At 46.0% G+C, this 23533-nt stretch overlaps 1 protein-coding gene across 10 annotated transcripts in view; it reads left to right on the forward strand.

Annotated features, from left to right (window-relative positions):
- Window positions 1-20050, forward strand: part of PRLR (prolactin receptor) — a 166369-nt gene extending 146319 nt beyond the window's left edge. For all 10 annotated transcript variants that reach the window (XM_038535353.1, XM_038535347.1, XM_038535349.1 and 7 more), the window contains 7 exons: window positions 612-744; window positions 2143-2312; window positions 10155-10324; window positions 12150-12291; window positions 13770-13869; window positions 14415-14484; window positions 16698-20050. In XM_038535353.1, the coding sequence (XP_038391281.1) occupies window positions 612-744; window positions 2143-2312; window positions 10155-10324; window positions 12150-12291; window positions 13770-13869; window positions 14415-14484; window positions 16698-17720 (1808 nt within the window). In that variant the 3' untranslated portion in view covers window positions 17721-20050. The remainder of the gene's footprint in view (window positions 1-611; window positions 745-2142; window positions 2313-10154; window positions 10325-12149; window positions 12292-13769; window positions 13870-14414; window positions 14485-16697) is intronic.
- The last annotated feature ends 3483 nt before the right edge of the window (window positions 20051-23533 follow it).

Below are 23533 nucleotides of genomic sequence, written 5' to 3' on the forward strand. Positions count from 1 at the left end.
GGAAATGCGGAGGGAAACAGGAAGGAAAGGAGAAGATGAGGGAGGGGAGGAGAGCAGCTGAAGGCGGAGCGTAGGTGATGATGGGCAAGAACAGAAGTTTCCAGATTGAGTTAATTGTGTGGCAATGGCGTGAGCAGATGGAGAAGCACCAGAGAGCCCCGTGTCAGCCAAGTGTCGGTGGGATGCTTGTGCCCGGGACAGAATTCTTTTCACGGTCACCCTTACACCATGGGAAGCTGTCAGCTGCATGGACCCTGGGATTGCAGAAGGGCCACATGCTCTTCAGTCCACATGCGTCCTCCTCACTCTTGACCTATGTGCTCTGTTGCAATTTTATAGTCACCCATCCTAGCTGGTTGCCATCTCCACCCCACAGGGGACACACACACACACACACACACAATTCTCTCTTTCAGTCCCGCCAACATCAGGCAGCCCCCAGAGGAATGTTGCCGGATGCTGACCCTGGCATTTCAGAGCACCCCACCCCCAGGCCCCTGCACCCCATGCCTCATCGCTCACCTGGTCTCATCAGTCTGCTTCTGTCACTAGCAGGATGGTCCAGTGGTTGAATGCACTGTAATCTTAAGTGGCTTCTGGCTTCTTTCTAGGACAATCACCTCCTGGAAAACCTGAGATCCTTAAATGTCGTTCTCCTGAGAAGGAGACATTCACCTGCTGGTGGAAGCCTGGAGATGATGGAGGACTTCCCACTAATTACACATTGACTTACCACAAGGAAGGGTAAAAAGTTCTCTTCTCTCCTATCAAGCCCCACACGACTGCTCTCAGTCTCCAGGCCCAAAGTTAGAATTACCACCCTTCCCTGGATTGGCGCGAGTAAGGCCCCTGCCACCGGAGAAAAGAACTTCACTGCCCATGTCTACATTTTCCTGGTAATGTCCTGGAGGAGCTCTCTCCATGAGCATGAGCTCAGCCGCCACCCCAGCAATACAATACTACATTACCCCCAGTGTCTGTCCCAAGCTCAGGTTGTGGCCCAAGGTCACATATGAATCTTTCCTTAATGCTAGTTAATTTTAGATGCCTATCTGTAAACCTTGTGCCATTTATAATTTTTTAATAATTTTTACTTTTGCAATATCAGAGGAGTATCATGCAATCCTTAACAACCACGGTAAGTTAGGTTTTCAAACTTGTTTCATGACCAAGAAAGTAAAGAGCCCTATAAGCGAAGGAAGGTAAGGATTTTTCCTTAGCATTTGCCAATCCACGATCTCTGATCTTCCAGAGGGCATATTTGGAGCTAAGGTTGCTGTGAGGGCTAAACAAGGTCACCTCTGTGTGAGAATTTTGTTTTACTCACAATGAAATCATCCTGGAAAGCCCAGGAGGGCTGTATCCTTCCCCAGTGAAGAAAACAGTTGCTGGTTGTGACAGCTGGCCCGCATCCCAAGGATTGCACATTGTTGTACACAAAGCTGTCATCCCTTCTGGGACCCAAAGGAGTATCATGTAAATAGATTTCAGGAACTCAGACTGGCAACCAAAATAAAATAAGCCTTCACACTTCATGGTGTGTCTTGCTTGGAGACCCTGAAGTCTAAATGTAAGCAGCCTAATGAGCCACCTGGTCCTGAAATATCTCCTTCCTTAGTCATGTTACTCTGTTGCTGACTTAGTGGAATCGGAAATATGCTGATGGCAATTTTTACCCTCTTTCATCTTTTTTTTAATGAAACATAATTCAACACATATGTGCAATAAATGCTGCGTTGTGCATGGCCCCTGGTGTGTGTATACAGGGGAGAGTCACAGTTCCTGAGATGACCAGTGGCAAGTCTCTGGGTCGGCAATGCCATGGCCATTGAGAGCTTAAATGTTTATTGGCAGGGGGCATATATGACAAAGCCCACAAAAACCTGTTGAAGAGAAGTTTTGATGAGAAGCAGAGTCATTGAGGACCTAAAGTAACCCTTCCACCATCTCCAGCACCCTTCTTCTCTGTCTCACCCCCAGCTGACACAGGCAGGACACAGAAGTGTGGGGAGCTGTTCCTCAGCTCTGGTTCTTGCATGTGGAAGGTCTAATCTCCAAAACCAGTGTCATTGATCTATTCAGGAAAAGACTAAACTCTTTTTACTACTTTCTTATTCACTGCTAATCTGTTACTCATTGCAGAGAGACACTCACACATGAATGCCCAGACTACATAACCAGTGGCCCCAACTCCTGTTACTTCAACAAGAAGCACACATCCATATGGACAATGTACATCATCACAATAAATGCCACAAACCAGATGGGAAGCAGTTCCTCGGATCCACGTTATGTCGACGTGACTTACATAGGTAAGAAGAAGGGCGACGAGGAAAGAAAGGGATTTGTTACTCCAGTATGGATTTACCAATAGTCAACCTCAGTGTGAGTCTTCTTGGCTTTTGGATGCATCCCCAAAAAGAAAGATAAGAAAATGTTCGATATCTTTCTCAACTGAGTTTTTCAAACCAGTTCTTATCAAGTCATTCATAGCAGTAGGACTGGCACTTGAGATCCTTGTGTTTCTGTGCTTTCCCTTGACCCTTCTCATTCTCTTCGATCCAAGACTGTCCTATTTATGGGCCTCTTATCACTCCTTCCCTCCAGGCCTCCTCCTACAACCAGAGTCCCCTTCTCCCCTCCTTTCTCTCTCCTGATGGAAGACAGAGCTGCTCCATGGAATAGCAGCTCTTAGAAGGTGTCCATTTGCTTCTACACCCACAGGAATTGCCCCAACTGATTTGCCCCAGATTCAGTTCTCAATATACATGTGCTTCTTAGCAACTGGAGCTATTATTTTAAAAATAAATAATTTGGGAAGTAAATACTACTACTTGAACAGCAGGCTGATGGCCAAGATCACAGGCACAATGTTTGGAGTAGTCATTAGGAAAGTAAAACCAAGGCAACCTGAATGCTGCTTCTGGCTTTGCATGATCAACAGTCAGCTGCAAGGCAATTTGGCATTACCGTAGTGGCCTGGATGGTTAGCAGGGGTGACAAAGGGAATCATAGGACAAGAGATGGCTTGGCCAGGCCTGGGCTCAGCCCTCATCTTGGGTAATAATCTGGGAACTAGCTAATTAGGTTCATGGTTACCCAACTCTTCCAGATTTACCTAACACCACTCAATAAGGAAAATAAGATTAAGATTCTCAAGTGTTCACTTGCATATTATCTCAATAGCATGCTATATCAGTGGTTTATTCTTAAAAACTAGAAGAGCTTCCAGCACCAACCAATACACACTTGAATATTTTCTCTTGCAGCAAATAACTGGAACGAGCATAGGGGTGGGAACTGAATTTGATCTTAGGTTAAGAAACTCAGAAAGGCAACCCCACTGGCAAGTAGAAATAGAATAAATTTTACTTCATATAAATTATGGATTTAGTGTCATCATAATACCTATTCAGTCCCTGTTTTTGTGGATTATTTCTTTGGGCTTCCTCTTTCTTTTACAGAGTCCCCCTTAATATTTCTTGCAGAGCTGGTTTGGTCGTCACATATTCTTTCAGTTTCCACCTATCTTGGAAGCTCTTTATCTCTCCTTCTATTCTGAATGAGAGCCTTGCTGGATAAAATATTCTTGGCTGCATGTTCTTCTCATTTAGGACCATGAATATATCCTGCCAGCCCTTTCTGGCCTGCCAGGTCTCTGTGGAGAGGTCTGCTGTTAACCTAATACTTCTTCCCATATAAGTTAGGGATCGCTTGTCTCTTGCTACTTTAAGGATTTTCTCTTTATCTTTGGAATTTGTAAATTTCGCTATTAAATGTCAAGGTGCTGAAAAGTTTGTATTGATTTGGGGAGGATCTCTCTATCTCCTGGATCTGAATGCCTGTTTCCCTCCCCAAAGTGGAAGTTCTCAGCTATGGTTTGTTCAAATACACTTTCTGGCCCTCTGGCCCTCTTGGCGCTCTCTGGAACTCCAATTATATGTAAATTCTTCCTTCTGAGGCTGTCATTTATTATTATTAAGGTTATTTCCCTTAACCTTTCCTCGTGGTCTTTTCATTGTTTTTCTCTTTTTTCCTCAGCTTCCTTCCTTGTCATCTACTTGTCTTCTGTCACTCACTCTTTCTTCCACCTCATTAATCCTTGTTGTTAGGACCTCCAGTTTGGATTGCATCTCATTTAATTGATTTTTAATTTCGGCCTGATTAGATCTAAATTCTGCTGTCATGAAGTCTCTTGAATCCTTTATGCTTTTTTCCAGAGCCACCAGTAGCTTTATAATTGTGCTTTGGAATTGGCTTTCTGACATCAAATTGTAATCCATATTCTGTAACTCTGTGGTAGAGAATACTGTTTCTGATTCTTTTGTGGTGAGTTCTTCCTTCTAGTCATTTTTCTCGGTGCAGAGTGGCTGCATGAGCAGACTGTGTCAAGAATATCAACCACGGCCTAAGTAAATTTCACCCTAGATGATTCTGATGAGGTCAGAGACCAGAAATTGAAAACAAAGATCAGAGTGAAATAAAACAAAAGGACCACTAAAATGAAAAACTAATTTTAAAACAAAGTAGTAAAAAATAAAAGGCCAAGAATCCCAAAGAAGAAGAGAAAAAAGAAAAAAAAGAAGAGAAAAAAGAGAAGAAAAAAGGGGGGGGGGACTGGGAGCTGGTGGTGGTGACAAAGTGATCCTCTTGTTTCTGAGTATATTAAGTTCTGTATATTAGAAGATGCTCAGTCCCAAATTTATATAAACCAGAAATACTTGTAGAGGGCCCCAACATTGACCACCAAAACATAAATGAGATAAAAGAAGGGGGCAGAATGGGAATGAGGAATCTCACAGAATGAGCCAGCATGGTATACTACTTGGTTCTGGGTGCATGCTGGTCATGTTTTAGAAGGTATTAACTTCCTCCATTGTAGAACAAAATGAGGCAGAGAAAACCAAAAATACAAAACAAAAACATATCTTGTATATCTCCCAAAATTATGTTCAAGGGAATCAAGAAGTGGAAAATATATCTAGGACCTGTAATTATAGAAATATGAAAGTCAAAAAGGAAGAATCTTAAAAATGAAGAGGTGGTAAAATATTGTAGTTAAGATGGGAAAAGAAAAAAATATCAGAAATGTTCAGTCTGATAAAAACTATTTGTACTGGAAAAATGGGGTAGGAGGGGTATCTGGTTCTAAATACTGTAAATCCCTTGACTTCCCTGGAGCTTTCCAGTGCTTCTGGGTCAAGAACCTGCTCTTCCCGTCCTTCCAGCTGGTCTTCTGGGGGAGGGGCTGCTGTGCTGATTCTCAGGTGTGTCCACCTGGGGGAGCTGCCCCGCCCCTGCCAGGTGCACAGCTCAGTGGGAGCTGTTTATCCTGTGAGGCCCCTGCTCCCTGGTGGCCCTGCCCTGTCCCAGGCACAGGGTGGCACCAGGAGGAACACTGGCGGCGGCCAGCTCTCCAGCCCTGGAGTCCGCTCCTCCAGTAAGCACCTGCAGTCTCCCAGTCTGCACTGGCCTGGATGTTCGGGGGGCGGGGGCGCTGATCTGCACAGCTTGGGGGGCCCAGCAGGAGGGTCCTCCCTATCCTGTGCTCTTCCCGCTTCCCCCCGGGGGCGCCCCAGCAGGAGGGTCCTTGCGTCTTGGGCCCTCCCCACCTCCCCTGGGGGCGTCTCGAGCAGGAGGGTCCTCCCCTTCCTGGGCCCTCCCCGCCTCCCCCGGGGTCACCCCAGCAGGTGGGTCCTCCTCGTCCTGGGCCCTCCCCACCTCCCCCGGGGGCGTCCCGAGCAGGAGGGTCCTCCCCGTCCTGGGCCCTCCCCGCCTCCCCCAGGGGTGCCCCAGCAGGCAGATCCTCCCCGTCCTGGGCCCTCCCCGCCTCCCCCAGGGGTGCCCCAGCAGGAGGGTCCTCGCGTCTTGGGCCCTCCCCACCTCCCCTGGGGGCGTCCCGAGCAGGAGGGTCCTCCCGGTCCTGGGTCCTCCCCGCCTCCCCCGGGGTCACACCAGCAGGTGGGTCCTCCCCATCCTGGGCCCTCCCCGCCTCCCCCAGGGCACCCCAAGCGGGAGGGTCCTCCCCGTCCTGGGCCCTCCCCGCCTCCCCCAGGGCACCCCAAGCGGGAGGGTCCTCCCCGTCCTGGGCCCTCCCCGCCTCCCCCAGGGCACCCCAAGCGGGAGGGTCCTCCCCGTCCTGGGCCCTCCCCGCCTCCCCCAGGGCACCCCAAGCGGGAGGGTCCTCCCCGTCCTGGGCCCTCCCCGCCTCCCCCGGGGGCGCCCCAGCAGGCGGGTCCTCCCCGTCCTGGGCCCTCCCCGCCTCCCCCGGGGGCGCCCCAGCAGGCGGGTCCTCCCCGTCCTGGGCCCTCCCCGCCTCCCCCGGGGTCGCCCCAGCAGGCGGGTCCTCCCCGTCCTGGGCCCTCCCCGCCTCCCCCAGGGCACCCCAAGCGGGAGGGTCCTCCCGGTCCTGGCCCCTCCCCGCCTCCCCCGGGGGCGCCCCAGCAGGTGGGTCCTCCCCGTCCTGGGCCCTCCCCGCCTCCCCCGGGGGCACCCCAGCAGGCGGGTCCTCCCCGTCCTGGGCCCTCCCCGCCTCCCCCGGGGGCGCCCCAGCAGGCGGGTCCTCCCCGTCCTGGGCCCTCCCCGCCTCCCCCAGGGGTGCCCCAGCAGGAGGGTCCTCGCGTCTTGGGCCCTCCCCACCTCCCCTGGGGGCGTCCCGAGCAGGAGGGTCCTCCCGGTCCTGGGCCCTCCCCGCCTCCCCCAGGGCACTCCAAGCGGGAGGGTCCTCACCATCCTGGGCCCTCCCCGCCTCCCCCGGGGCCGCCCCAGCAGGTAGGTCCTCGCCGTCCTGGGCCCTCCCCGCCTCCCCCGGGGTCGCCCCAGCAGGCGGGTCCTCCCCGTCCTGGGCCCTCCCCACCTCCCCCGGGGCGCCCCAGCAGGCGGGTCCTCCCCGTCCTGGGCCCTCCCCGCCTCCCCCACGGGTGCCCCAGCAGGAGGGTCCTCGCGTCTTGGGCCCTCCCCGCCTCCCCTGGGGGCGTCCCGAGCAGGAGGGTCCTCCCCGTCCTGGGCCCTCCCCGCCTCCCCCGGGGGCGCCCCAGCAGGCGGGTCCTCCCCGTCCTGGGCCCTCCCCGCCTCCCCCAGGGGTGCCCCAGCAGGAGGGTCCTCGCGTCTTGGGCCCTCCCCACCTCCCCTGGGGGCGTCCCGAGCAGGAGGGTCCTCCCGGTCCTGGGCCCTCCCCGCCTCCCCCAGGGCACTCCAAGCGGGAGGGTCCTCCCCGTCCTGGGCCCTCCCCGCCTCCCCCAGGGCACTCCAAGCGGGAGGGTCCTCACCATCCTGGGCCCTCCCCGCCTCCCCCGGGGCCGCCCCAGCAGGTAGGTCCTCGCCGTCCTGGGCCCTCCCCGCCTCCCCCGGGGTCGCCCCAGCAGGCGGGTCCTCCCCGTCCTGGGCCCTCCCCACCTCCCCCGGGGCGCCCCAGCAGGCGGGTCCTCCCCGTCCTGGGCCCTCCCCGCCTCCCCCAGGGGTGCCCCAGCAGGAGGGTCCTCGCGTCTTGGGCCCTCCCCGCCTCCCCTGGGGGCGTCCCGAGCAGGAGGGTCCTCCCCGTCCTGGGCCCTCCCCGCCTCCCCCGGGGTCGCCCCAGCAGGTGGGTCCTCGCCGTCCTGGGCCCTCCCCGCCTGTCCTTGGGAAGTGCAGGGTCGTTTCCCCCGGGGCCCTGGGATCCGGGCCTGCGCCCCTGGAATCGCGCTCCCGGGAGCCCCGAAGGCAGCAGGGTGCAGCCCCTTCCCCCGGAGCCGCCGCCTGAGCTGCTCCCAGACCCCGCCGCGCGCTCCCGCCCTTTACGGAGCTCCGCCCACGGGGTGCGGCGCGCTCCCCCCGCCCCGCCCCGCGCCCCTCCTGTTAGTGACCCCGGGAACCTGGAGGCCCCCCACCCTGCGGTCCTGCCCGAGCTCCCTGCTGGGCGCCTTTGCGTCGGGAAGGATCCGGGGCGGATTGTAAAGTCCCCGTGTCTCCGGGGGTCGGGGCTCTCCCGCCGCCCCCCCAGCCCCGCTCCTCCCGGCCCCTCCCCCACCGGATTCTGTTTTATTTTATTTATTTTTTATTTTCTTTCTCCGCCTTCCTACCTTGTTAGAGGCACAGACCCTTCTCTCTGCAGCGCCCGGCCGTTCCCTCGGGGCGTCTCGGGCGGGATCCGTGGGCGGGAGGGTCTGTGGGGCGGAGCGGGGACCCCTGGGGCCGCCTCCCACGGGGTCCGTGGCTCTCACCCCGAGCCTCAGCCAGTGACAACCTGCAGTTCGGAATGACAGCGTTGGCAGATAATCTCTGAAATAGATTATGTCCTTGTTGCTATTGCCATTGAATTACATTTAGCAATGTTGAAGGTGCTTGAAAGCAGTGATTCTTTTTTTTTTTTTAAGATTTTTATTTATTTATTTATTCATGAGAGAGAAAGAGAGAGAGGCAGAGACACAGGCCAAGGGAGAAGCAGGCTCCATGCCGGGAGCCCGACGTGGGACTCGACCCCAGGTCTCCAGGATGATGCCCTAGGCCGAAGGCAGGCGCTAAACCTCTGAGCCAGAAAGCAGTGATTCTCATCGAGGGCCTATGTTGCCTCCCCCAGGACATTTAGCAATGACAGGAAACATCTCTGATTATCAGCAGCTGGGGAGGAGGGCCGGGGGATTACTGCCATTTAATGGGTGCAGGCGAGAATGCTGCTAGGCACCCCCCAGTACTCAGGACAGCGCCCCACCCCACCAATAAAGAAGTGTCTGGCCCAAAATACAGGATGCTGAGGTTGAGAAACTTTGCTTTAAAGGATTCATTCTAACCATTTTGCTGGCAGTTTTGTACTAATAGTTTTTGAGGCATTTCTCAGTAAATAGGTGACGTTTGTTTAGGAAGTACATATAAAATGATCTTTCTTAGGGATTTATTTAGTAACATGTAAGCATTAGGATTAGGGGCAAATTTCCTAAAGTTCGCTTTTTAAGGCAACCATAGGTTATAATGCCAAATACACTACAATTATGTTCACTTCCCGCCTGGCATGGGGACTGATTTGAAGAGGTAATAGATGAATAGAGAAAATATTACTGGCCAGCAGGACTGAAATTAGGGTAAGACAAGCAGACAAGCTGGTACCCAAGGCACTCTGCAGAAGGCCCTCACAGACCTGCACTTAAAGGAACCTGAGAATTAATGTCCCCTTATTGTGTGTGTGTGTGTGTGTGTGTGTGTGTGTGTGTGTGTGTGTGTGTGGCATAATACACATGACAGAAAATTCACCATTTTACCCATCTTACAATGTGCAATCCAGTGGTATTAGTTCATTCACACTGTTATGCAACCACCATCACTATCCAGTTCCAGAACATTTTCATCACTCCAAATGGAAACTTCATACCCATTAACCAGTTACTCTGGATTCCCTGCTTTTTCCCAGCCCTAGAACAACCATTAGTCGGCTTTCTAATCTCTGTCTAATTCTATATAGAATTATAGACTATGTGGCCTTTTATATCTGGCTTCTTTCACTTAGCATAATGCTTTCAAGATTCATCTATGGGAATCTAGTGTGTGTTAGTACATCCTTCCCTCTTATGGCTGAATAGTGTTCCATGATATGAATATTATTTATTCATTCATCAGTTAATGGACTTTGGGGTTGTTTACACCTATTGGCTACTGTGAATGGTGTACTATGAACACTCAGGGACAAGTTTTTGTTGAGCACTACTTTCAATTCCTTTGGGTATCTACATAGGAGCGAAATTGATGGGTGACATGGTAATACTGTATTTAACTTTCTAAGTAACTTCCAGACTTTTTCTACAGTGGCTGTACCACTTAATTTTCCCATCAGCAATGAATGAGGGTTCCGGTGTCTCCAGTGCTCTCACCGACACTTGCTATTCTTCATTTTTGAATTCTAGCCATCTTAGTGGGTAGGAAATGGTATCTCATTGTGGTTTTGACTTGCATTTCCCAATGATTTTTGAGCACCTTTCCTGTGCTTGTTGGCCATTTGTGCCTTCTTAAATTTTGCATCTTGTTTGCTTCAACCTAACCCCACTTATGCTGACTCACACCTGATGTCAAATACAGTCTCCTAACCATGGCAGAGTGAAACAGTAGAGAGAGCTTGCCTCTAAGAACACATATAGTTCTGTGTTCAGATACCACTTGCACTAAATATGGAGTTTCTTTCCTATCTACAGTTGAACCAGACCCTCCTGTGAACCTAACTTTGGAATTAAAACAACCAGAAGACAAAAAGCCTTATCTGTGGATGAAATGGTACCCACCCACCCTGGTTGATGTTAGATCTGGTTGGCTCACACTCCAGTATGAAATTCGGTTAAAACCCAAGAAAGCAACTGAGTGGGAGGTGAGTCAACTAGAAGCTTTCGGAAAGGGTCAAGTCCTTGGCACAGATGAAGCCCTCACAGCTGAGAACAAGTCGTTCCTCCTCATTACTGGGTGACCGTGTTGCCCTCTTGATGCCGATGGGACCCACCCAGAAGTGGAAGGGACTCCTCCCTTCCACTGGGATTGATGGAGGCTCATCCTCATACTCTGACAGGGCTAACTTCTTGCCCTGATCAGTTTCTTCCACCAGGTCTCCAACCCTCCTCCCTCAGGATATCTTAGGTTGAGACACTTGTGAATGTACTTACATGGCACTAAGTAGGAAGAAAAAAAATCTCAGCATAATCAGCCCATGGTCAATGCTATTTTATTCGCTTTCAAATACTTCAATGTAAAGAAGAGATAATACATTAAATTATAGACATTATAATAGTCCACTCTGAAATATTTTAGTATATGTCTCTTTTTAAAAGGGAACATTTGAGGGGTGCCTGGCTGGCTCGGTCAGTGGAGTGTGTGACTCTTAATCTCAGGGTTGTGAGTTCTAGCCCTCTACTGGGTGTGGAACCTACTTAAAATTTAAAAAAAGAAAAAAGAAGGGAACATTTGGTTTCACTCATATGTGGAATTTAAGGAACAAAACAAATGAACAAAGAACAAAGAGACAAACAAAAAGACTCTTCAATACAGAGAACAAGATGGTGGTTACCAGAGGGTGGTGGGATGGACATGGGTGAAATAGAGATTAAGATTACACTTATTGTGATGAGCACTGAGTTATACATAGAATTGTTGAATCACCAATTGTACACCTGAAACTAATATAACACTTGTATGTTAATTATGCTTCAATTTTAAAAAAAGATACTCTCAAGCCCATTAGCAATGATAAAAATGCATTTTTTTAAAAAGGGAACATTTCCAAAGATAGCCAAAATAGGATCACACATAGAAAATTAATTAAAATTCCTTAATAACATTTAAAGGCCAGTCCATATTTCAACTCCCCCAGCTGCTTCAAGAAAAATACCCTTAACAGTTAGTTTGATCAAACCAGAGTCCACTCCAAGACCAGTTGTTATATTGCTTTGGTCTCAACATGCGCAGGAGACTGGGCCACTTGTCCCATAGAATGTCCCACCTTCTGCTTTTGTCTGATGAGTTCTCTGTGAGGTCATTTGGCTAATTTTTCTGCCCCTGTATTTTATGTAACCAGATAATTAGATCTAAAAATTTGATCAGATTCAATTTGAACAGTTTTTGACAAGAGTACTTCAGAGGTGATATTATGGGCCTCATGTTGCATCATGCCAGGAGATGGAAATCCTCTGGTTAGCCCACCAGAAATGTTGCTAAGACTGATTCTGAGATCAGAGAGGTGACAACCTGATCTCTCAATTGTAAAGTTTTATTTTGTTTGTACGCTATTGTTTAAACAAACTTGAAGACCCAGTTCTCTTTCACCTAGGGGCTTTATACCAATTGGTAATCCTTGAATCTATAAAATCATTAGGGTTGACAAAATAACCATTTTTCAATTGTATTCACTTGGTTTTCTTCCATAAAGTAGAATTTAGAAGGGGGTAGAGGATAAGGACTACTAGAATATTTGACTCGATGTTGATGGAGTTCCCAATGGAGAGATAGAAAACCCATTAATTTTTGTGTGAGCAATGCAAGGAGGAAAAGATAGGCTAAGAGGGTGGAATGGAGAGAACAGAGATTGATCTACAAAATCGATTCTGCTGGCTTCAGTCCTCCAATAGCTTATTATCTAGGGGAAAGGTCTATGAAAAAACATAACACAAGTCAGAGTGACATCTATTTTCCTTGTTTGTTCCTAGACTCATTTTGCTGGGCAGCAGACTCAGTTTAAGATTCTCAGCTTATATCCAGGACAGAAATACCTTGTCCAGGTTCGCTGCAAGCCAGACCATGGATTCTGGAGTGAGTGGAGCCCAGAGAGCTCCATTCAGATACCTAATGGTGAGTGTCTTGGCCCCCTTTTGTATATATTCCAAAATATTTTTAAAACAAAATGAATTTAGTAAGTTTGGATATAGTAACTACTAACAGAGAAACCACCTGAAGTGTTGGCCCAAAGAATAAATAGAGGTGACTTTATCATCTCTCCATCCAAATCAAAGACACTTGGAAGTGTAGCACAGTGGATCACTGTCCGCGAGGGCCAGTTTCCAAGATAAGGCTGCCAACATGGGCTTGGCATGCCTCAGAGGGCTTGTCATTCATTCTGCCCTAATCCCTCTAATTTGCTCAAGGTTATCATCTAGTTGTGCCAAAATCTGTAAGTTGGTCTGCCATCTGAAAGGCATGAACCAGTTTTCAGTCCATGATGTCGGTTACATCTTGGTTCTTGTGTGAAGGTACAGTGTGCATCAGAGGCTCTCCAGTCTAAGTGCCATTAAACATGGCGGCTGGCGCTCCACGAGAGAATGGTTCCTCTTGCATTTCTAAAGTATGTTAGAGTTTATAAAGTCTTTCCCTTATGTGGCCCTTTCAACCCACTCAGGTATTCAGAGAGAATAGGGTTAGCATTAGGAATCAAAAGTGAGGAAAGTGAAGCTCATTGAGGTTAGAGGTCTTACCCAGAACCACATGGCAAAGCCTAGCTCTCTGACAACTCACCTGGCCAAAGTACGGGGGTGTGCGTTGGCGCTTGGCATTGAAAGAGCACTGAACTGTGGGTCATGAAATCCACATGGGCATCTAGTTCAGCCCTGGATCTTATTAAATAAATAAAAGCAAGGGAGGCCTGGGTGGCTCAGTGGTTGAGTGTCTGCCTTTGGCTCAGGGCATGATCCCGGGGTCCTGGAATTGAGTCCCGCACCAGCAGGGAGCCTGCTTCTCTGCCTGTGTCTCTGACTCTCTCTCTCTCTCTCTCTCTTTCTCTCTCTCTCTCGAATAAATTTTTAAAATCTTTTTTAAATAAATAAATAAATAAATAAATAAATAAATAAATAAAAGCACAAGGTCTAAAGGCAGATGTTCTGAGCTCAAATCCCAACTGCAACTTTATAGTTTACATGTTCATGGGGAAATCACTCTTTGAGTCTCTGTATCCTAATTTTTATATACAAGGCAGTATATGTAAAGACGACCTTAAAAGCCATTGATGGCTTTAGCAAGACTTCACGCATGAAGGCCTTTATTATTATTACTGCAATGGACCTTGTGACCTTGAATTTCCTCTTAAAGGATCAAATGAAATAATATATAAAAGGGTTTTGAAATTTGTACAGTATTGTCAAATATACACAACATATTAAAATTTAATAATAAAAATTAAACTCATCACGTATGCTACTCTCTTTGGATTGCTATTCAAATCAAAAGAAGTGTAGGGAAGGGGGGAAACCCTTTGTTCATAACTTTTGCTTATTAGTCTTGTTTGTTCTTAATGATGCTTTGATGTGATCAAAGCTTTCCGACTGTTTGCTTTTTAGATGTCACCATGAAAGATACCATCGTGTGGATCTTTGTGGCCGTTCTTTCTGCTGTCATCTGTCTGATTATGGTCGTAGCAGTGGCTTTGAAAGGCCATAGGTACTTCCCTGTCTATCACCCCTCCTCCCAATCATGGTTGTCAGGGATTGCAGCAAAAAAGATAATACGAAAATGACGGAAACCTACAGATAAGTCAAGCACTTCACTTTAGCCATAGCTACAATGTGTTCACCCCGTAGAAAATCTTTTATCAGTACTAGCAAAAGTCGCAGAATGGACTCCTTTGAAGCTGGTGCTCTTTCCATCAAACTGAGGCTCCCGGTTGTGCAATAGTAAAACTCTCGTAAGAGCAACTCAAATCAAGAAAAGCAAGTAGTCCAAATAATCCATTCATTTCAGTATCAGCCTCCTCTATGAGCCAGAACTAATTAGGATGTAGGCCCCTAAAATTATTAATTGTCTTCACCATTGATTGTTAGTCTCACAGAACCCGAGAAATCTATCTACCAAAGTCCAGGTAGCAGGTGTTTGGAGAGAATATTAATCTTTCAAAACTTACAAAGCGAGGTGGAAAAAAACAAACAAAAAAAAAAAAAAACAAAGCGAGGTGAGTCATCTATTCTTTCTCACAAATTATTTTATAGCATGGTGACCTGCATCCTTCCACCAGTTCCTGGGCCAAAAATAAAAGGATTTGATACTCATCTGCTGGAGGTAAGTGGCAGAAGTGGAGAATGCAGTGTGACTCACTTCTTTGTAATAATTACCTTTACACATGCGCACATAATTCCCATCAGTCCAGCCTGGCTGACTCAGGCCCTGCCCAGCTCGTCCCTTTTCTTCAGCATGCGTGTTTACAGAAAGACAGGTGGAGGCACGAGGATACTTACCTTCAGAAACTAAACATCAGAGGGCAAGGAGAGAAAGCCAAGAAAACATGAAAACATAGTAAGATTTGACTAGATTTATCAGGTCTGTTCATTAGCACAGAAATAAACATTTTCTGCAAATAATGAATTTAGAAAGAGGGTCAATATTTTAATTGATACAAAACAGGGACCCACCACCACCTCCTTTGTCATACTTCGGTTCAAGTTTTTACTCGAATGTTCTTTACATAATTGCAACGTCCTATTTTAGTTGTCGCTCACTTTGAGCACTCAGTAAAGACTGGATCAGTACAGTGGTGCTAGTGTTTGCCAGGGCCCACTTAGGCTGATTCAAGAGGGATTTAAATTCAAGTGTTTTGAATAAAGAAGGGTTAGAACATTTTAAATTTCTGTCCAGATTGAAATATATAGTTTCGATTTGACTTGAGCTTCACACTGATGTATCTAAAAGCAGTGACTGGCACATCACATCACTTGACCCACACACTGTGAGGCTAACAACACAAGCATATGAAAAGTGAATTGGCTTGACTACATTCAGTTTGATCAAAAATATCAGAGCAGGATTTAGGGCCCCAGAATTTAGGCTCCTGGTCCAGTGCTCTTATCCCACTATCTAGTCTCTAGTACTGACCTTCATAGAACCAGCATGAACATCTCAACTAAGTTAGTTAACTACTGTCTAGCTCAAAATTTGACCTTGTAGCCACAGGGACTTAATAATAAAATAACTACTGGGGCAGCCCCAGTAGCCCAGCGGTTTAGCGCCGCCTTCAGCCCAGGGCCTGCTCCTGTAGACCTGGAATCGAGTCCCACGTCGGGCTCCCTGCATGGAGCCTGCTTCTCCCTTTGCCTATGTCTCTGCCTCTCTCTCTCTCTCTCTCTCTCTCTCTCTCTCTCTCTATATATATATATATATATATATATATATATATATATCATGAATAAATAAATAAAATATTTAAAAAATAAATAAATAACTACTGTTTGTGTCACATACACACACAGAGTTTGTATCTTCTTATTTTTTAAAGATTTATTTATTTGTTTATTCATGAGAGAGATACAGAGTAGGAGTCAGAGACACAGGCAGAGGAAGAAGCAGGCTCTCTGCAGAGAGTCTGATGTTGGAACTCGATCCCAAGTTCTGGTATCACGCCCTGAGCCAAAGGCAGGTACTCAACCACTGAGCCACCCAGGCATCCCAAAGCTTGTAGGTAATCACATTACCTCTCATCTTCAAAAGAACCCTGTTATTCCCATTTTACAGGTGGGGAAACTGAGGACCATAGAGCTGCTTGTCCAAAGTCGGAACCCTTTAATGAGCGATAGAGTCAAGATTTGGGTACCAGTACCTGACCTAAGTCAAGGGATCAGAAAGAAGAGTGAAAAACAGGAGGCAGGAGGCAGGAGGACTTAAGAAGGAGAACAGAGAGGAGGAGAGGGAAGAAACTGGGACAGGGATAAGGTGGGGGCAAAGAAGGGACCGGAAGTGGAGCAGAAGGAAAGGAAAGAGTAGGGGAGGAGGAGGAGGGAGGGGTAGAAAGAAGAGAAGAGGAAGAAGTAAAAAGAGGAGGAGTTGAGAGAGAAGGAAGAGGCAAGACTCTGCTTACCACTGCCAGACTCCAGAAGGCGGTGGAGTTGGTTAGGAGGCTAGTGCCCAGGTCTCATGGCCAGCGGGTCACAAAGCACCAAATGGTGGCATGAGCACCGTGGTTTTGGTGTCTCACAAACATCTTAGCTAATAGGTACGTGTTGATTATATGTGCATATACTTGCCCATTAAACTCATAATCATTATTGCTTAGAGAGACACGAAGTCAAAATCATGATTTGACTGAAAGAAAAATATGAGATGAGTAGCCGTACAGGAGGTGATCATAGACAGCCTGGTCCACAAACTTTGACATTCAGGAAATTTTGCTAGGCCACTAGCACATTCCATTTGCCCATAGGCAGGACCACGGGCTTGGCCATGATGCCGACAGGGAATGTTAGGAAGCTGACGGCCCTCTCTCCTTGTGTCTGTTTTACTAGAAGGGTAAATCTGAAGAACTACTGAGCGCACTGGGGTGCCAAGACTTCCCTCCCACTTCTGACTGTGAGGACTTGCTGGTGGAGTTTTTAGAAGTGGATGACAGTGAGGACCAGCAGCTGATGCCAGCGCATCCAAAAGAACATCCAGGGCAAGAGAGGAAGCCCACCCCCTTGGATCCAGACAGCGACTCTGGCCGGGGCAGCTGCGACAGCCCTTCCCTTCTGTCTAAAAAGTGTGAGGAAGCTCGGGCAGATCCCTCCGCATTTAACACTCCCAAGAGCGTTGAGAAGCCAGAGAACCCTCAAACAAATGTGACCTACACTTGGGGCTCCCGGAGCACAAGCTCGGAAGGCAAAATCCCCTACTTCGCTGCCGGCGGGTTCAAATCTTCAACATGGCCTTTGCCACAGCCCCCCAGCCAGCACAGCCCCAGGTCTTCTTACCACAACATTGCTGATGTGTGTAAGCTGAACATGGGCACGGCAGGTGCATCAGCCACTCTGCTGGACAAAACAGACACACGTGCTTTGAGATCTTCAAAAACCACTGAGACTGGAGGGGAGGAAAAGGCAGCTGAGCAGAGGGAAGTGGAAAGCTTCCATTCCAAGACTGACCAAGACACACCATGGCTGTTGCCCCAGGAGAAAACCCCTTTGATCTCTGTTAGGCCCTTGGATTACGTGGAGATTCACAAGGTCAACAAAGATGGAGCATTGTCGTTGCTCCCAAAACAGAAAGAGAACAGCGGCCAGGCAGAGAAGCCCAGCACTCCCGAAGCCAGTAAGGAGTATGCTAAGGTGTCCAGGGTGATGGATAACAACATCCTGGTGTTAGTGCAGGAGCCGCGAGCTCAAAACCTGGCTTCGTTTGAAGAACCAGCCAAGGAGGCTGCGCCGTCCCATCAACAGAATCAAGCTGAAGAAGACCTGGCCTCCTTCACCTCGGCACCAAGTGGCTGTGGACTCCAGCGGGCTGGGTTGGATTACCTGGATCCCACGTGTTTTATGCACTCCTTTCAGTGATACCTTGAGTACAGAATGATTGGTTAAAATGTGATTTTTTTTTTTCAGGTAACACTACAGAGTACAGGAAATGCACTCTACTAGAGAATGCTCGAGAATGTGGTTAGAATGACACTATACAGCCTGTAGTTCACTCCTCATGCTCCATTTTCAACCAGCTGCCTCTTTCTCCAACAGCTGATTCCAGAACAAATTGTTTTGTTTCCTGTGATTTGTAGATTGACTTTTTTTTTTTTTGCTATTAGTTATAAAATTCTGTGTTCAATGAAATAAAAGCACATTGTTTAGCATTCTTGAGGGACAGTGCCAACAAGTATATCCTCTGGAAGGGGCTTTCATGGTTTGGTATGCGACAGAAGGAAATGAAATACTCACCATTGCTTACCACAGGAAGATGAGAGATGTGAGAAAAAGGCCATGAAAACCGCTTTTGAAAACCAACAAACCTTTGCAAAACCTTTGCTTAACCTTTACATTCCTCTTTTATTTTATTCAGATTAGCCAAATACAACCCACTTAAAGAAAGAATACATTCCAGAATACCCGACACATTGTTTACATGGGTTCCTATCACCTTAGTGATACATTGCCAATATGCAAGCCAAAATGACGCCTCCAGTTTTTTTTTTCTTAAAATGGTTTGAATTTATTAAGCATGGATTTTTTTCCCCCTAAATTGTAATTTATTCTAAAGCCTCCAGAGAAAACCATTTTGGAGAGTGAAATTTTCTTACATGATAGGTAAATGAGCTCCATGTGGTAAATTCTTATAAAATCTTTTCCTGTTTCATTTCAGCATAAGAGATAATTTATTATACACCCTAGTCTTCAGTTAGGTTAAAAAAAAATCCCCAAAGACCAACTTTAATTTTAAAAGATAATCACAGCAGGATGGTAATGGAAATACTGCCTTACTGTACATACGAATTCTACTTTAATATAAGCCCGTAAGTTTCACAATGTATTTTTGAAGACTATTTTTCTATCACTTAGGTAAAATAAAAGACTATTTTCTATCTTCCCAGTACAGCTGTTTACGTATTTAGCGGGTACGGTATCTTCTGCTATGAGGTTATAATGAGTATTTGCAGTACATCATAGTATATGCAGTCCCTGTTTGTGGAGTAAAATGCCATAGCAACCCAAAGCCCATTGAGGAATATGAAGTGATCTGATTCTTTTCATCTCTGTGACACTGTAAACAGTCTCCAGCCTGAAGTTTTAGGGCTTTCCACAGACCAGAAATTACTTCTATAATTTAGGGCTACTCTGGGGCTTCTCCTCTTCCCTGGGTGAATATTCGTAAAACCACCACGAAAAGGTGAGTGATGACCTCTCACATACTGTTTCAGAGAGAACGTTTGGTTTGGTTTAGTTGTTCTGAGAAATCTTGGGCAGCAAAGAAAATGTAAGCAAAGCCAGGACTTAGTATCTCTCTGATGTAGGTCCATTTGCGAAATCTTGGCGAAAGCAGAGACACCACTCACACCAGAAGTGTTCACATGAAAGTTCTAAGGAAGCAGGCATCTGTGGAGTGGTGACAAGAGCTACAAAGGCCAGGGTATGGTAGTAAGAATCTCCAAGTCCGTTCCAAGGGCAGCCTTCCCGAGAGCATCCAAAAGCCTGGATCTGCATTTTGAAGAGAGCATTCATGACTCATAAAACCGCCTCCCTCTGTTTTTCATCTCATCTGATGGCAAATCCATTCTCTGTGTTGACCCCCTAGCTAAACACAGTGAATTTGAACTCACATCTGTGAGTTAAATATTCCACCCCAGCAAGCCCATGCAGACAGGAACTAGGCTCCAAGGTGGCCTAATGTTTGAAGCTGAACACATTGCTGGGGCTTCCAGAATTGCAAAGGTAAATAGATCTGAGTTCCCTTCTCCCAGTATAGACTAGCATAAGGAACGAAGGGAAAATTTGGAAAGTTGTCCAAGTTCATTCATGCCCTAGGTCCTTGCTAGCCTGAGGTGTGCCCTGAGGACCAGCTCTGTCAGCATCCCCTGGCACTGCTAGCAATGCAGAATCTTGGCTCCCCTGCCAGACCCACAGAATAAGAATCTGCATTTTACTAAGATCCTCAGAGAATTCATGTGTACGGTGAAGTTTGAGAAGCCCTGCCCCTTGTAACCATTTCCACTAACAGTGTGTTAGTGCCTGGAAACAATTCTCTCTTGGAAATACAAGTCAGGTCAAACTTACACTCGATGACACCCTATGTAAGGAGAAGGCATACTTTAAAAAAAAAAAAAAATCCACTTGGGATTTAAATTTACAGAATGATTGAGAATGACTTGCAAAAGTACACACAACTCCAAGAGGGCCCAGGAATATATTCCACCTGGAATGAAAGTCTCTGCCTTTCAAGGCCAGTGCAGATCAAACTTTTCCCCAAATAGCTCATTCTTCTCCAAAATGTATATCAATCACTCTGATCATTCAAAAATTCAAAAATAATCTGTTTTGATATATGACTTGGAATGCGTGATAAAAGATATTATGGTTAAAATCTCACCTTGGACTAAATGCCAAAGATACCCCAGTTAGCCACTCTTTAAGTAAGCCCAAGTTACATTCTATGGTTAATTAACACTTTTTATTTGAATTAAACAGCAGGGTTGTGTTTTGTTTTGTTTTGTTTTTCATCTTCTGGCCTATTTGCTATCAAGGAGGCAGCTAGTGCAGTGGAAGGATGAAGACCGGGGGTCAAGAGACCCAGGCTCTAGTCCTAGCTATGCTGCCTTAGAACAATTGCCTTTCCTGGGCCTCAGTTTTCTCGGGAGGAAATGTCATCTCTAATATCCTTTCAAACTCTGGCTCCTTGATTCCATGACTCACTATTTTCCAGCAAAGATCATTTTCCCAGTGCTTTGATTGTAAGTGAGCTAAAAATTAATTGCCCTTCATCATAGACAGGCAACTACTCTCCAGTGATGTGCTTTTTTGATTTCTCTTTTAAATCATCAGTTCCAGTCGTTCTTAACATATTGCCCATGCATGTCATAAATTACATATGTATGGGATCAGAGTCTAAGATAACATGCAAGTATGTGTCAGGAGAAGAGGCATGAGATTTTCTTAAAAAACACATATTGAAGGAGACTCTAATTTTTAGAAAAACAATCTTTTACTGAATCAAGCCATGATTACTTTTTGCTAAGTCCAACAGCCCAAAATCTCTTTTCTTATATCTGGCTGCAGCTTCTGGTTTTTTCCTTCTTTTTGATGCATTATAAACCATTATTGCACCATTGGCTCTGAATTATAAAAAGTCATGTTTTTATAAACAAACACCTGAATATTCAAGTTACAAAGCACATGGAGATGGGCTAGCCAATGGGTGATTTATGGAAGCTTATAACCCAACCTGCAAGATGTTCTCTGGTCAGTTTTAATGAACGGGTTTAAGGAACCTCAGTGTGAGCACAAGTTATTATCAGCTGCGTCCCTGACATTTAACAGAATGTCCATTCTCCTAAGTGCCTAAGACCAATCCTGGTAGGCGGGTATGTACCAAAAACTTGCTTTCGCTGGTTTGGTCCAAAGTGGGTCAATTTCTTACCACCTATATTAGATCGAGGAGTTTGACCTCTTGTCCTGTAGAGCCCAACTGAATCGGAAAATCCAATGAGTTCATGAGCTCCAGGATGCAGTTTGGCTGTGGAGGAAATCCGGCTCTTTCTTGAAATTCTCCACTGTTGCAGTCACTTGCAGAAAGACTTGGCCCTGCCTTTAGTAACTTCTCTATCTCCTTAGTGTAGACAAGAAAGAAACAGATTTGTACATATTTTACAAAGTGCCTTTCTTTACTTTTATAAAAAAAAAAAAGTTTTGTTTTTTCAAGAAAAGTGTATCAATTAGAAAGTAAATTTTACTTGTTTTATGTAAATGAATGGAGAAACCAGAAAGGGAATGACAAAATGGTCTAAGGTCCAACCAGCAACTGTTCAGTGGATTTTTTAATTTATTGCTTAACTGAATTACCATAAAGCTGATGTGAATGATGTAACTTATTTTGTCTGATAAGAAATTGACTCTGGCTAGGATTTGGGGATATGCCTGCCACCCTGTGATTCGAGACTCTTCACTTTAAAAACATACCCATATGCTTTTGAATGCCTTTGAATTGCATACCTGGGCCAGAAAAGGACAATGCATGCAGAGTGGAACCTTGCACACATACAGAAACATGTAAATGGCTCCGGATTACCACCCCCCAGTGATGCTAACATAGATTTGCCATTGATGAAAGCCTCATGTGTACTTCAATGAACAAATTTCTTGTTCTGCCCTTTCGGCTCAAGTACAATAGTATTGTTGCTGGAGTAGTGGGCTGAGCACCCAATTTGCAGGTCTAGGTCACATGGCTGCCACTCAACAGACTATGCAACTTTACGCAAGTCCTTTAAACTCTAGCCACCAATTTTCTGACCTGTTAAATAAGTAGGTTGGCCTAAAATGTTTGTAAGCCCCCTCCAGCTCTAACTGTCCTTGATTCTCATGATCAAGTAAGATCCAAGGTTTCAAAGGCCCAGGTGCAATGCAGGAAAGTATATGACATGCCGTCACCCTGATACTGCACGGGGTTAAAACGTTTAAGAGAAACATGGACATCTATTGGTCTATATCAGATTGACTTGCTTTAACATCCTGGCTTTTTTTCTTCTTAACTATCCATACTTAGAGGCTTTTTTTTCTTCTGCTCTAGGGCCTGTATTTTTCCTGAGAGTTAATTTTGTACACTAGCAACCATAGGAAACTAAGGTCTTCATAACAATGGCCTTGGCCCTGCAAAGGACTAAGTCACATGTTAAATCAGTCACACAGATATCACGGTGAAGGTTGAGAGTCATTAGTCACCTCATTTAGAGATTTGCATACTTAGAAATTCCAGCTGAATTAATTAATTAATTAATTCAAAGGCCGTTAACAAACCCAAGCTAAGTCGATGACTCAGTTCTGGAAGTCTTAAGGAGAAATGTAACAATACAAAATGATTGCCTGAAAAAAAAAAAAAAAAAAAAAAAAAAAAAAAAAACAAAATGATTGCCTGAGAACCTATGTTCTAACCAGAAGTTCCATTTATAATTATGGCCTGGGGTTACTCCATGAATACCAGATATATTACTAACCAATCATATAGGAATTCTCTCCCTAGGCTTGTGTATTTCCATAAGGTGATTTGAGGTCTGAGATCATCATGGTATCCCTTTCAATGAACAGGGAGAAAAAAAAAAAAAAAGATGTAGAAAATAGGACATTTCCAGAGGTTTGGGCATCTCAGCATTCCACAAAATGCCAACAGTAGCCTGCTAAACCCAAATTATATTGGACAAAGTGAATCTGTAAACTATTCAGTGTTCTGAGCTTATGGCTAAGAGATGTATATAATTCACAACACCATATGCCCGTCATTGTCTTATCCGCCTCCATTCCTTTGATTTATGCTCTAATCTCAAGTCAAAAGGCACCGAGACGTGTAAAATAGAAAACATATCCCGTTTATGTGACTGTGGTCAATGGATAGAGAGACCCTTAGCCAATCGTATTCTATTAACTTCTATCAACTTTTTATCTGCTCCCGATTAAATAAAAAAACAACCACCATAAAATCTTTGGCTAGTGAAGTGGTAATATCAAAAATAGCCTTTACTAGTTATGTTTAAATTATGCTTCAGCTGGATAAACTTCAAAATACAGAGTTTTTCCATGCAAATTTCACAAATCCTGGAGAAAAAAAAATCTTGTTATTATGTTATCTGAAATCAAAAATCTGTAGGGCAAAGATAGCTCTGAAAAATAATTTGTTT

Source organism: Canis lupus, chromosome 4 (genome assembly GCF_011100685.1).
Source record: "Canis lupus familiaris isolate Mischka breed German Shepherd chromosome 4, alternate assembly UU_Cfam_GSD_1.0, whole genome shotgun sequence".
NCBI lineage: Eukaryota > Metazoa > Chordata > Mammalia > Carnivora > Canidae > Canis > Canis lupus.